The sequence below is a fragment of the Dysidea avara genome, chromosome 10 (assembly GCF_963678975.1).
Source record: "Dysidea avara chromosome 10, odDysAvar1.4, whole genome shotgun sequence".
Classification (NCBI taxonomy): Eukaryota; Metazoa; Porifera; class Demospongiae; order Dictyoceratida; family Dysideidae; genus Dysidea; species Dysidea avara.
In genome coordinates, this window is record NC_089281.1 from 15,087,245 (window position 1) to 15,100,807 (window position 13,563).

A 13,563-nucleotide genomic window follows, 5' to 3' on the forward strand; every position below is an offset into this window, starting at 1 on the left:
CCAACCAAGAATTCGCCACTGTATACATAACTTTCTCCTTCATACAGTGGTCGCTACCTTTTATGGCGGCTTGTTAAGGTGGCTGGGAACAGTTTCCGTATGGCTTCACCATGAAATTTACAGGGCCTAAAACAAGCAAGCTATCTTCACGAAGTGCATTGTACTAACAGAAATCTATGAAGCAATTTGTTCTCTACTGTTTACAACAAACAGGAGCTCTCTGGGATGCGTGTAGTGCAAGTTACAAATTTAGCCCTTCAGACTGAACTCTTCCTCAGCGCTTGGCGCTATGGGGCTGGATTCACTGTTAGACACTATTTACCTGATTATCTATCATTGTGCGGAGCTACTTTTCCTACCAGGTCTTTAGTTCACACGTTAATTCTACCCATGTCACACAAAGATTTGAAACGGGGTTTTTTTTAATTCGCCACTGCCAGGCAGAAGCTAATATTAAAAACCGGCTTCCGCACAATTGCAGCTTATTTACTACTGCTTGCCCATCCAAAATTCGACAGTCGTATCTTGAAAAACCGGCAACTAGTTCATTTTTGTATGGAGGCTTGTAATAATAGCGCGCGGCGATCTTGTTAAATGTTGTGTTTGATGATGTGTGCTTACGCAACATAATTATATTCATTTGTAAATGACAGGAACTGATGGTCAGCCACAGTAATGATTATAATTAAGCCTCATATCTAATGTGATTGCTTGCATAACACTGTTGAAACCTTATGAAAACTGTTCCAAGCCACCTTAAGCCAACTGTCTGGCACCACGGCACCATTTCAATTAATGCGCAATTATCACACTTCCTGCCTTTCAATGAATACTATATAATCTATCAGGCTTCATTGTTTAAACGTATTCAATAGCTATAACAAACATTCATAACAAGCTCACCTTGTCCTTTCTATACTAAAATATTACTGCATTGCGGTTGGCGCGAGCCCATTAATAATAATCACTCATCTATAACGGCCATAGCCACTAAAATGCTGACCACCTTATACAGGTTTTCTCTATAACAGCTACCTGTATATAAAGGCCAGATATATCTGGTCCCAAGGTGACCATTATAGACAGGTTCCACTGTATAAGAAAGCTGTATGATTAGGTCAGAGATTGGCAGTACTCAGTTCAGAGTGTGGCATGGCTGAATTTAGAAGGAAGGTTGTTGTCCTAGAGTCATTGCTAAGTTACTAGGAGAGAAATTGTGATGTAGAAATAGTTTGTGTTCAAGAAGATGAGGCAGTGGTTCTAGTAAGTGAATACAGTTTTTATTTGCATTGCATATTTATTCATACCTTTATTACCATAGGAGAACACAGTGCCATAGAAGAGTGAGAACATCTCGATGCCCCAGGAGACTGAGAGTACTGCTATTCCACAGTAAGCTGGGAACACCTCAATACTCCAGGACACTGAAAGCATTCACAGGAGGCTGAGAACACCACCAATGCCACAGGAAGCTGAGAACACTACTATTCCTTGGAAGCTGAGACTACCTTGATGCCCTTGGAGGCTAGGAGCATTGTTTCACAAGAGGTTGAGAACACTTGGATGTTGAGAACACAATACATCTTTTGCAGGAGCTACAGAATGCCACCAGTGTTAGCAAATCATCAGTACCTAATGACATCCACTGCAGGACACGTAAGTTTAACTACTAAACTTTACACTTAACTGCTTGACATCCATATAATAACATACTTGGGTATGAATTTGCATGTAGTTCTCTGTGTAGTGTTTAACTTATGTTTTATCTTTGCAGGGGTGTTTGCAACTCTCTGTGCTGCGTGAGAATATTACGATGAAAGAGTATATAATGCAAAAAGGATGACCCAGCAAGCTGTGGCCTTCCAATAAAAAACGGCAGAGATAAAAGCAGAACTAACCATATAGTAATGCTCAGCCAGTAATTTCGAAGCTGAAGAGATGGAAACCTGCCAACCTGGAATGGCCGCTAATCAGATGAGAATTAAGTTAAAACAAAAGGAATCCAGCAAGAGTGGTGTGAATCACTGAGTGATGTTTGTACTGTGCTAAGTTTAGATGATGAAGAAGCAGGCAGCAAAGAAGTCATTCCTAATGTAAAGGTTTTTCCTTAGATTTTGAGACATTGAGTCTTCAACTGTAGATAACAACCTAATACTATTTGTCACAGATATGGCGAGTAAGTGTTTATGCAAACCAGAAATAAATAAATAAAAATCATGTGATCCCATAAAGAGATTGCTATAATATGACTAAAGCTCTTCTGAAATAAAGTGAAGGGGTATTCCTCCCCTTTACTATTATACCTATGAGTGTTAACACAATATAGAGTCCATGGCTTCTCCTGCACATATGAAGATCAAGATACTCTAATAGAACAATCATTAAAATACAGTCATGCATGCAGCTGAACTAAAATTTCAATTGAGAAGAATTCTGCACAATTTTTCCTATCATAGAAAGCATAGTATACTACACTAATGTGACACTGTCAATACCATACTCAGGATATTATTGTGACACTGCCCATAACATGCACAGGATACTATCATGACACTCACAGTAACAGGATTAGGATACTTCACATAAGGACTGAGTATTGAGAACTCTGATGCCAATGAGTATCCTGACTTCTCTGATGTTACACTTCCTGTCTCACTAAGGTCATCACGGTCACCTCTTGTCGGTGCACCCTAGGGGCATGTCATTTACCAACAACATCATCACAATAACAACATACATAAACATTTAACAAGGCCTCCTTAGTCAGACCAGATTGTCGAGATTTTTTGGGACGAGGTAGACTTCCATAACGTGTGTAATCCTTAGGAGATATCCTGTTAGTACATTGACTAATACACTGAACTGGTATAGAGTAACACTCACTTCGATGATTTTGCTGTGGTATTGGGTGAAGGAATTTTGGAGGGAGTTTTGAAGGGTGTAGTTAACAAGCTACGCCCACCACCAGGACTGGGTGATCTATCTAATGCCTCCACAGAATGGCTCAGTTTAGCCATCCTAGTTAGACTGCCACTACTGGCAGCTGAAGTACCTGTAACAGAAATGAACATAATTTTAGGAATTGAATCTTGGCAATAAAAAGGTGGCAAAGATATTTTGAGGTAAAATAAGTGATGGCAAAGTACATCCTCCTTCACTGAGAAAAACTACAAACCAGCATCAGCTAAACACCAACTAGTATTTTTTTAAATTGTTAATTTAAGGGATCTATGCAATTAAACAAGAGATGAATGATGGTATTACAGCATAGCTGAGTGGAAAGTCCCTACTTTGGCACAAAATAATTGTTATAGCTAATGTGCAGGGACTTTCCTACCTGTACCTGTAATAAGAGATGTACCGATATGGGGTTTTGGCATGTACCAATATCCGATATTGATGCCACCAAAAGAAGCCAATAACCGATAGTTGATCCGATATTTGCATTGTAGTTTTAAGTGTACATTTACCTACCCTACAACAACATCTGCATGTATTCATTGCTATACTCTGGTATACAGCTTGGGTTTCTATTGTGCAATCCAGACAATTAGGCACCCAAACATTTTTATGTGTACTCCCATAAAGCCTTACACAGATATTTCTGCATTAGTCTACATTTTAATAGCTTGTGAGAAGCTGGTACAGCAAGTTTCCTTGGTTATCCTGTGACCCTTCTTTTTATTACTTAACTGCTTCATTTGTAAAGACTGTGATAAGGTTTTCAGAACCGTGTGTATTTATATGGCTTCTCGTAGCGTACCACTTGCTGTAGAGTCAACAATAAGCCACTGGCACTAAAGAGCCACATGGATAACAATACATAATCCGCTTATGTACAAACTATTGCTGCTATAAAAGTATCGGTAGCAATATCAGGACTCCTGCTGTTCTGTTCTGATACCGATATTGGTAAAAATCGCCATATCGGTGGCGATATTTTAGCTGATCTGATTATCAGTACACCTCTACCTGTAATACTATCATTCATGTCTTGTTTCACTATTTTTTATTGCATAGAGCCTAGGCTACTTCATTTTTAAAAATACTTTTATTTTTTGTTGTAGCACAGCTAGCTACAGTGTAACTTGTGACAGCTCTATTAGAATATCATATATCCATGACTGTACTAGAGTGCGTCACAACCCCAAAAGGCACATCCCAATGGTGAGTTTGTTTTTGTGGCATAAAATGGTGGCCATGCGCTACTTCATTTGGCTTCTAGTCTTGCGACTGTGGTCAGGCAGTGAGACTAAAATTCAAGATTTGGCGATTATTTAAAATTCTACACTGTAAGTTTTTAAAATATATATTTAACGCTATATTTTATATTATATGGACTAGTGCTATTCCGTAAAGGTGATTTTCGTTGCATAAGATGTCTCTAGGATGACTTTCAAAGGCAGAATTTTGGGCAGCATGCGAAATTTTTGGAGCGATCCCTACTGAAATGGTACTACTGTACCAATTGATATTTGTGACTGGGTAAGCAAAAACCAGTTGTTTTCACAAACCTTTTTTTTAAAAACATACCTATGCATAACTAAAAAAAAAATTATGCATGCTTTGATCGCTATAGTACACAGTGAAACAAAGTTCAAATTAAAGAAAATCTTTGTTTTGTGTTCTAAAAGTATGTAAATTATTGGGCACCTATTTATGATGCCATAGAAATAGAGTTTAATGTCATCATCCTATTACTGAAATGGCCTTCTTTGTGCACACAGAGGAATATAGGAATAGCACTATACCTTGATAAATTTCCAGTTCACGGTGAACAGAATGAGCTAAGACCCAACTTTGTATATAGCTTGTTTCAATCATGAGTTATGATTGATCAATTTAACGCCTGCAATTTATTTGCTGTATTGTTACTGAACAAATCAAATTTCAAACATCTAGGGAGCAATAAAATGGAATTCGAGGAATGTGCAGAAACTATCGGTTTTTTGCTCAGCTGGTCATATCTATCTTCAAAAGTACTTGTCATTTGCAAGTGCTGAGGTACACAAAACGAATTCCTTTTCTTTTAGTGAATTAGAAAAAATTTAAGTTCAGGCAAAAAATGATAAGACTCTTACAAAAATAGAAGTTTCATGGAAATTTTTTATGTCCTTATCAAACAGCCAGTTGTACATACCTGATGATGGAACTCTTTCCATTCTCACTGTACCAGTAGCCTTAACATGAGACTCAACAGGTTTACTTGTCTCCTCATTTTCAACTGCTGCTAATATGTCAGGCTCACTAGCTGTGAGTGCTGCTTTCTTCCTCAGTTTGGAAGATGATGTGGAGTACCTCACTGGTACTGTCTGTCTGGACCTGTAGATGTGTGCAGCAGTCAGCCCCACCCCTCAGCCCCACCCTCCTTACTCATTGAGTGGTTTTTGCATATTCTTCCTCTCCTCCTGCAGATAATGTTGTTGACTAGTATCCAGTGACTGTTCTATCCTATCAGATAACAGGGATCATGAATGAGAAAGAATCTAACTGGTATATCACATTGAGTCCATAATCTTCTCAGAAGAAACACAAAAGGAACATACAAATAACAGCTGTAAGCTAACCAACTACAAACAAACAAACCATTTTCATTGCTAAAACCTTTACATACTCAGCTCCTTCTTTTAATGTGCTTCCAATATAGCTCATTTTAATAACTAATACACTCTCCTAAGTCTCCTCTTTATTATGTGCCCACCCAACAAAGCTTCAGGGTGTACACCCGGCTTTTACTATAGGACTACTGGAAAATTTCATAACATTCACAGAATTATTTTAGTCTAGCATGTGGTGGTTGTTATTACTGTTTTCATTAGAGTATATACAGCACTAACTTCAATTTTGTGCCTGTATTTCTTTAATTAGGGGAGAGAAAAGTATACCCCTGTATCTCTCAAGTAGCCATTTACGCTTGTTAGATATTGGTGATAGTTTAGCTAAAGCAAAATCATCCATTGTAACATATTAACTACTGTTGACTTAAAAATGAAGTAAGGATGTATGCAATAAAAAGTAGTGAAACAAGATATGAATGATGGTATTACAGCATAGCTCGGTGGGAAAGTCCCTACTTTGGCACATAACTTCAATGCTAAAGTAGGGACTTTCCCACTGAGCTATGCTGTAATACCATCATTCATTTCTTGTTCCACTACTTTATATTGTGTAGATCCCTACTTCATTTTTAAATTAACAATTTTTTTAATTTGTTGTAGCATAGCTAGTTACAGTGTAACTTATGACTGTTCTATTATAGTATGTTCACGTTGAGCTGAACCCTGAAAAACAGCTAAAAATTAAAAGTGGATTTTTTCTCAACAGAGTTAATATTTCTGCCAACCAGATGATTATTGGTAACAGCAAAGGTGTCAACAACAGACATGTACGGTTTGGCTCCATTACAAGTTCGGGAAAGGGCTCTAATGGACACTGTACTTATATGGCTTCTCTATAGGAAATGTGTTCTGAAAATTTTGATTGGCCGTAAATATTATGTCAAACATTTGAACAAGATTTTGAAATATTTTTAGCGGATCAAGCAGTACTACAAATGAGCCAAATTTCAAGATCATGTGTAATTGCATCCATGAGTTATTAAATGTTTTTGAGGATTCAGCTCAACGTGAACATACTATAGAATATTATACATGACTGTTGTATTAGAGTGACTGTTCTGTTAGAGTATCTCTAGTAAACCAAGGGGTGTGCAGCTTGCTAGACCAGGAGGTCATCTTGTTTACTGTTAAGTAAAAATAACTAGAGGTGTGATCTATGCACTCCATCACTATTAGTCCACCTAGATCTGGGTGTAGTCGTGAACCTATCACAAACGGATCCCAATCGCGAAGTTGCAGATTTATAGCTAGTACACCTCTTATAGTAGTGCCAAGACTGAAACACTGAAATCCAGTTGATATGGAATATTAACGCTTTGATATGGTTTTGTTGGATGAAGAAGACAAGCACCCTGATTGAAGATAAAAGAAACGACAAGGCACAGAGGGCCTACACTTGTCGGAACCCCAAAAGGTACATCCCAACTGGTGAGTTGTTATTGTGGCGTAAAATGGTGGCTGTGTGCTGCTTCGTTTGGCCTCTAGGCTTGCGGCTGTGGTCAGACAGTGAGTGAGTGAGTGAGGCAGACCAAACTTCAAGTTTTGGTGATTTCTAAAAATTCTATATCCAGTCACCGGTAAGTGCTTTCTTGTTTTTAATGCTGTATTTCATGTTAGATGGACTAATATTATTCTGTAAAGGTGATTTTCGTGGCGTAAGATGCATCCAGGATGATTTTTGAAGGCAGCATTTTAGGCGGCGTGCGTCATTTATGGGGGATCCCTACTTAAACAGTACTACCATACTGTTTGATTAAACAGTACTACCATACTGTTTGATTAAACAGTACTACCATACTGTTTGATTAAGCTTAAAAACATTATGAATGGTCTGCATTGAAGTGAAACACCACTTCAAATCTAGAACTACATCGTATATGGCAGCTCTATTCAATTAGTCATTGAACTTAACAAGTTCAGTTGCAACATAATTTAAGCAGCTATTTACAACATGTGCTACTTGGTCTAATGCATGAATATGAGCTGATAGGTCTGCTATGGACAACAGCATTTCTCAGATTTTTGTCCTCATCCTGCCTTGTTGACCAGTTACCACCCTCTGTAATGCAGCACAAGGAAGTAGGGAAGGAAGAACTCAGCAAAGGTCTCTATCATACTTGTTACTTAAGATAGCTGCAGACAAGAGTAAGTTTTACTGCAGTCTTAGGTTCCACTATCCTTAGGGGTTAACACAGAATACCCAGTTGGTTATGGTTATATTTCAATCATCAGATTTTAACAGTAAAAGCTAAGAACAATTAGGGAAGTGACCACCTCATTCCAGATTTGCAGTACTGCTATGTTAGTATGTGAACAAGATAAGTGATCAAATAGTCAAAGCAGAAACAGCTTCTCTGCAAGGTAAGAGACAGCTAAGTGTATGACATACATGACAAAGTAGTCAGTCACTTCAAATCGTCCCCACATAGTACTCAACAACATAGCTACAGTACATGGTAGAATAGACATACTTCTTAGCAGTGGAAGGGAAGCACTCATACAGTCCCCAGTAAGCTCTTCTCATGAAGTGTCTAGCAGTAGGGTTGGCATCTGTTACACCAGTCTTGATGGTGTCATGTAGTAATGACAGTTGCCTGTGTGTGAAGCCATATCAGTTAATAAATAACAAGACAATAATGTGGGCTCACTTTTCCAGCAATACTGGTTCCCATGTGTGCATGATGATATCACAATATTCTGAGCAGTAGCTGTGAGTAGGAAAATGGATAGGAAATTGAGTAAGGACAAGGTTGGGTATACTAGAAGCACACAGTGCATATCTGTCTTGCACTATGTAGCTGTGTTTGCAGCACTTATGATCCCTGGTTACATGTCATCAAAAGCCTTGTGGCTTCAAAGCAAAGCTTAACCTATTCACCACCAACACTTGTTCAATACCTAGTAGTCAATGGCTAAATTGTAAGTTATTATGATTATTGTGCCTTATGGAAATTATGAGTCTGTGATGCGTAGCCAACCTCCTCTGGGTATAGATTACATGGCAAATGACTTACCTTCTAGTTGATGTAGCCTTAGAACTCATCCCATTGGCTATAATCGGTATGAGACGAGGATTGTGTGTGTACTCTAATAAATATCTGATGCAGAGATCACACGAACTTGACATCACCTAAGTAACACAATAAACACATGTAGCCACTGATCATGTGAGCAACATGACACTCACCTTAGCAGATGATTGTAACACATTAATTAACACAGGTAATACAATCTCTGCGACACGGTCAAACTTTCGCGCAAGACATTTTGACAAGTAACTAGAGTGACATCAAAGAAGTACAAATCAACACCCACAGTAACAGCCACACCCACCTAATAGTTGCACATGTTTCCCTCAATACTTGAGACCTAAGATCCTTCACCTGTAGAGGGTGTGGCACTGATCACATGACTGCAATGACATAGGTATATGGTGTATATGTGTGAGGTTAAAGAAGTCAGTTACAGTTTGCAGCAAACAGTCAATCAAGATGTTTTTATTACATACTGTGTGTTCTGTTAGAGTAATGTGTGTGTGTTTTATTAGAATAGGTACAGCAGGTTATATGTGTGAGGTCAAAAATTCTGTGAATTTGCAAATCAAAAGCTTAACTCACAGAAATTTCTGTTGAATTTCTGGCAGACTGAATGTCTTATATTCCCTCTGTATTTTTAACTTTGCTATAGTATCCAGAGACATATATGTATTATGTATATGTATATAGAACTACAGAGAAATTGCTCATGTCTCACAGATTTCACAATCACATAAACTTATGCTGGAGACTATTGTAACAGTTTGCAAAAGTTTGGACCTTGCAACCATAACCCACTGTGCAGTACTAAATGGAAGGATTCCTATTCAATGTATAATAGCATGAGACACTCACCAAGGTACACAATGGCTTCTCAAGATTGCGAAGGAAACCATCCATTGGCTCTGTACATACCACAACAACACCTCTTAGTTGGCGTAACTACACAAAGAACAATACATGTAATCTGCAGATGAGTCCCACCCACCAGAATGAGGTGTGTACTCCAGTCAGTCTTGGGGTCACCCAGCCCTGCCTCCAACTTCATCATCTCTGAGTGAGCATCACTAATGGTTGGTGTGTCCATGAATAACTTCTCAAAGTCCTCTCTCGTGACTGCACCTGACCCTGAAAGTTTATCTCATTGATTAGGTCTCTGTGTATTGTGTGTCACTATGTAGGTTTATGTATGTGTGCATATGGGTAAGCATATGTGTGTATGGAGGTGTGCATGCATGCATGTGAGGCAACATCACCAAGTGGTTAGAGCACTACCCTGATAATTAAAAGATTCTATTTATGCTCAGCTGCCGTTGTTGTGAACAAGAAACTTTACTCACATTGCTCCACTCGAGTCCAGTCTACCCAACTGTTCAATGGGGACTTGGTGTCAACTGGGAAAGCAGCTGTAACATTAATGGGTACGTGGTGTTAACCGGGGAAGCAAATGCTGACTGTCTAAGCCTTGCATAGTGGGTGAAGATTGTGAGACATGGCACAGCCTCCTGTGGATTACCAGTCCTGTTACATGAGTATTTTCCAAGTTCTGGTTTACTGGACAACAGAGTTTTGCTCTTTTGCATGTTGCTTCCCTTTGTTTATGTAGGTAAGGATGAAGGTCAAGTAGTTAGTAAGTGAAAACAGGAGCTCATCGAGTCCGGACTCAATGAGCTCCTGGTGAAAATGTGTAACAGTCACACACACTCTATTAGAACGGTGGACACAAGTAAGACAACATGAAATCAACTAAATTTACAATACAATCTGTAATTAAGAAAAAGAAAATAACAAAGTAAGCACAAAAGCCTTACAGTGTGTGAAAGGTTTAATGGTTGAAATGCATGTCACCATATAGTGATGCATCAATATATTATCCCATCTAATGTAGTGTTGTTTTAGTTCTAAGGAACTAGAACTAAATCTAGTTTTAGTACAGCAATTTAATTCTAGTTCTAGTACACTAGAACTAAACTAAAATTGTGGTCTATTTTAGTTCTAAAACTAAAACTAAACTAAAATTCTTTCAAGTTTTGGTTCAAAAACTAGAACTAAACCAAAACCTTTAAAACTTTTAGTTCAAGAACTAGAGCTAACTAAAAGGTTTCTCAAGCAATCCTACATAAAAGGGTGTTGTACACTATAACCACTTAACACTTTTCTTTGAAGATGGTGATGCCTGAAAATGCCTGCAAATGCTACCATAAACATTGTAAGAGGAGGTTGGACATGCACACATGAGTGCATACATTTTGTATTGAAAGTTTAACCAAGCGTCCATGAAAGTTTTCACAAATACCATTCGAGAATGCACTTCAAGCTTAGTCTATTCAGCCGGTCAACCCCATTCAACCCCACTACTCCAGGCACGTAAATTTCTCTTGAAATCTACAAGATCATGTGAGTAAGCATTCGCTGGGTGGAATCCATGTGTAATACTATAGGAACGCCTTATGTACGTGTATTTAAACACAATGATTGTCGAAGAAAGCAATGTGCATGCTAACAAAGCCTCTCAGAGTATTGAAAAAGAAGAGCGGACGCCGCTAGTTTGGCCTTACAGAGAATCGAAAAGAATTAGAAATTCACACACCCGCCTTGCAATAAGAATTTGCTGTTCATCTTAAGAAGCACAAGGTAACATGATGTGGATATTGCATGCTAAACATTTCTTCTATCACTTACTCCTTGTCATATATAAGAATTATGCAATTAACAGAAATAAATTTCAGAAGTGCTTGTATCGTGTCCAACCTCCTCTGAAACATTGCTATTCAGCATTAATTCTGCCTATTTAGGTTATTTAAGTTCAGTTCTATTAGAGCATTTGTTCATTTGTGCACAATGGTAAGTGGAAATAGTGCTGAACATCAAAACACCAAATCTAAAGTTTCTGTAAGTTTAGGGGGTGCTACCAAGGTTAGTATATGTGAAGATATCTAACACTAAAACTAACACTAACTAAAATGAAACTAATACTAACTAAATTACAGAAATATGGGGTACCAGAACTAATACTAACTAAAACTTTGGTGGAATTGGGGCACTAGAACTAAAACTAACTAAAACTATGGTAGAATTGGGATACTAGAACTAAAACTAACTAAAACTATGACAGAATTGGAGTACTAGAACTAGAACTAAACTAAAATGAATTTGCTGTACTAAAACAACACTAATCTAATGTGTGTCTGTCAGTAAGTATTTATGCTGTGCTGTTTGCAGTGTGTACATATAGTGTCAATACCACTGTTATTAACACATCACACACATGCAAGTGTGTATAATTGTATGTTGTGTGCATTCAGTGATAATACTACTGTGAAGTTGTTGAGTAGCATGTCACAAATACCCCTACCCCATTAAAATCATACCTGCTACTCGATGACTGGATATTTTAGAGGCTACACCTCCACTTGGCGGTTTCCCCACTGGCAGTTGTTTACTAGCTGATATACTTGGCCTGACATTACGTGGAGGATCATGTGATAGACTGGCAGTATCACGTGATCTAGTAGTGGTATCATGTGATCCAGTGGTGGTATCATGTGATCTAATAGTGGTATCATGTGGTCCGGTAGTGGTATCATGTGGTCCGGTAGTGGTATCATGTGGTCCGGTAGTGGTATCATGTGATCCAACAGTGGTATCATGTGATCCAGTAACATCATCACTGGTGGTTGTTACTTGACGGCCAGAAGAGTCCACCTCATCAAACCTCTCCATTATAGCTGCTAGCCTGCAATGTACAAACACTTCAGCCACACACCCCTTAGCCACACCCACCACACCAACCTGGACTCTGGTAATCCTCTTCTCTGCAGATCATTACGAACTTTCGTCCCAACATGTCGGTAAATATCCACTAGTGTTTCTATCGCACATGCTCTCACCTGTTAACATGACATCATGGCTCTGTTGTCATAGTAACCGCACTGCTCACCTGACTGTTAGCATCACCAAGCAACTTACAGATGGCACCAACAAACTTGCCCACACTGACGTTACCAGCTCCCACACTATAAGAGAGAAGAGTACAATAAACTGATAACATCACCTGAACAACCCACAAAAGCTGAAAGTAACTAATGTTGAGCATATGCTCGCAAGTATAGAAACAAAACAGTTTACAATGTTTCCCTAACCAAGGCCGGATCTAGCAGTATGGCCGGTACGGTTTTGGCCGTACCAATTTTTGGACAGGCTGTATTTAAAAAAACAAAAACCTGCACGTGCGATTAATAAAATGCACATGTGACTTTGATGGCGAGCCTCGCGTCAGCAAGTTCTTCCTCCAGTTCGTCGTCATCATCGGTGGATTCACGTTTTGATTTGCCAGATATTCCCTTGCAGCCACACCAGCCAACAAAATTTTCTTTTCCGAAAAGACGTTTCGGCCAAACCAAGGTTGTATATCAATCATTTCAGCCGTCGTGGTTTCGACAGTGGCCATTCCTCCATTACAATGAAACCAATGACACTGCTTACTGCCATACATGTGTCACAGGATTTAAGGAAAAGAAAATAAGAAGTCCTCATGCTGATGCTGCTTTCGTGAGTTGATAAAATTAACTTGTAATCTGTACCTTTGCTAGCTAGCTATAGCTGCATCAGTTAGATTCAGCATTATTAATGTTACCTGTCTGTAATAATATTATATATTATTAATAGGTTTCAAAAGGATTTTCAAATTGGAAAGATGCAACTGTTATTTTGAAAAAGCATGCAAATAGTGCTTGCCATCGTGAGGCTGTTGGAAGTTGTGATCACTCTCCCAGCTACTACTGGAGATGTTAGTGAACTGATTTCTGCAAATCATTTAAGAGAAAAGCAGCAGAATAGTACCATTTTGATGAAATTGTTGTGCTCAATTCGCTTCTTAGCTAGACAAGGCATGGTGTTATGAGGTGATG

At 38.6% G+C, this 13,563-nt stretch overlaps 1 protein-coding gene across 1 annotated transcript in view; it reads right to left on the reverse strand.

The window, feature by feature from the left end:
- The window catches only part of LOC136236992 (CLIP-associating protein 1-like), a 32,645-nt gene that overhangs the window by 11,212 nt on the left and 7,870 nt on the right, over positions 1-13,563 (reverse strand). Inside the window, exons 5-19 of the mRNA XM_066027233.1 lie at positions 12,594-12,669; positions 12,446-12,543; positions 12,025-12,389; positions 9,642-9,781; positions 9,509-9,595; positions 8,952-9,001; positions 8,806-8,896; positions 8,633-8,748; positions 8,267-8,326; positions 8,090-8,212; positions 5,374-5,451; positions 5,141-5,322; positions 2,884-3,052; positions 2,738-2,834; positions 2,559-2,690 (exon numbers count right to left, since the gene is read on the reverse strand). Of these exons, the coding sequence (XP_065883305.1) occupies positions 2,559-2,690; positions 2,738-2,834; positions 2,884-3,052; positions 5,141-5,322; positions 5,374-5,451; positions 8,090-8,212; positions 8,267-8,326; positions 8,633-8,748; positions 8,806-8,896; positions 8,952-9,001; positions 9,509-9,595; positions 9,642-9,781; positions 12,025-12,389; positions 12,446-12,543; positions 12,594-12,669 (1,864 nt within the window). The remainder of the gene's footprint in view (positions 1-2,558; positions 2,691-2,737; positions 2,835-2,883; positions 3,053-5,140; positions 5,323-5,373; positions 5,452-8,089; positions 8,213-8,266; positions 8,327-8,632; positions 8,749-8,805; positions 8,897-8,951; positions 9,002-9,508; positions 9,596-9,641; positions 9,782-12,024; positions 12,390-12,445; positions 12,544-12,593; positions 12,670-13,563) is intronic.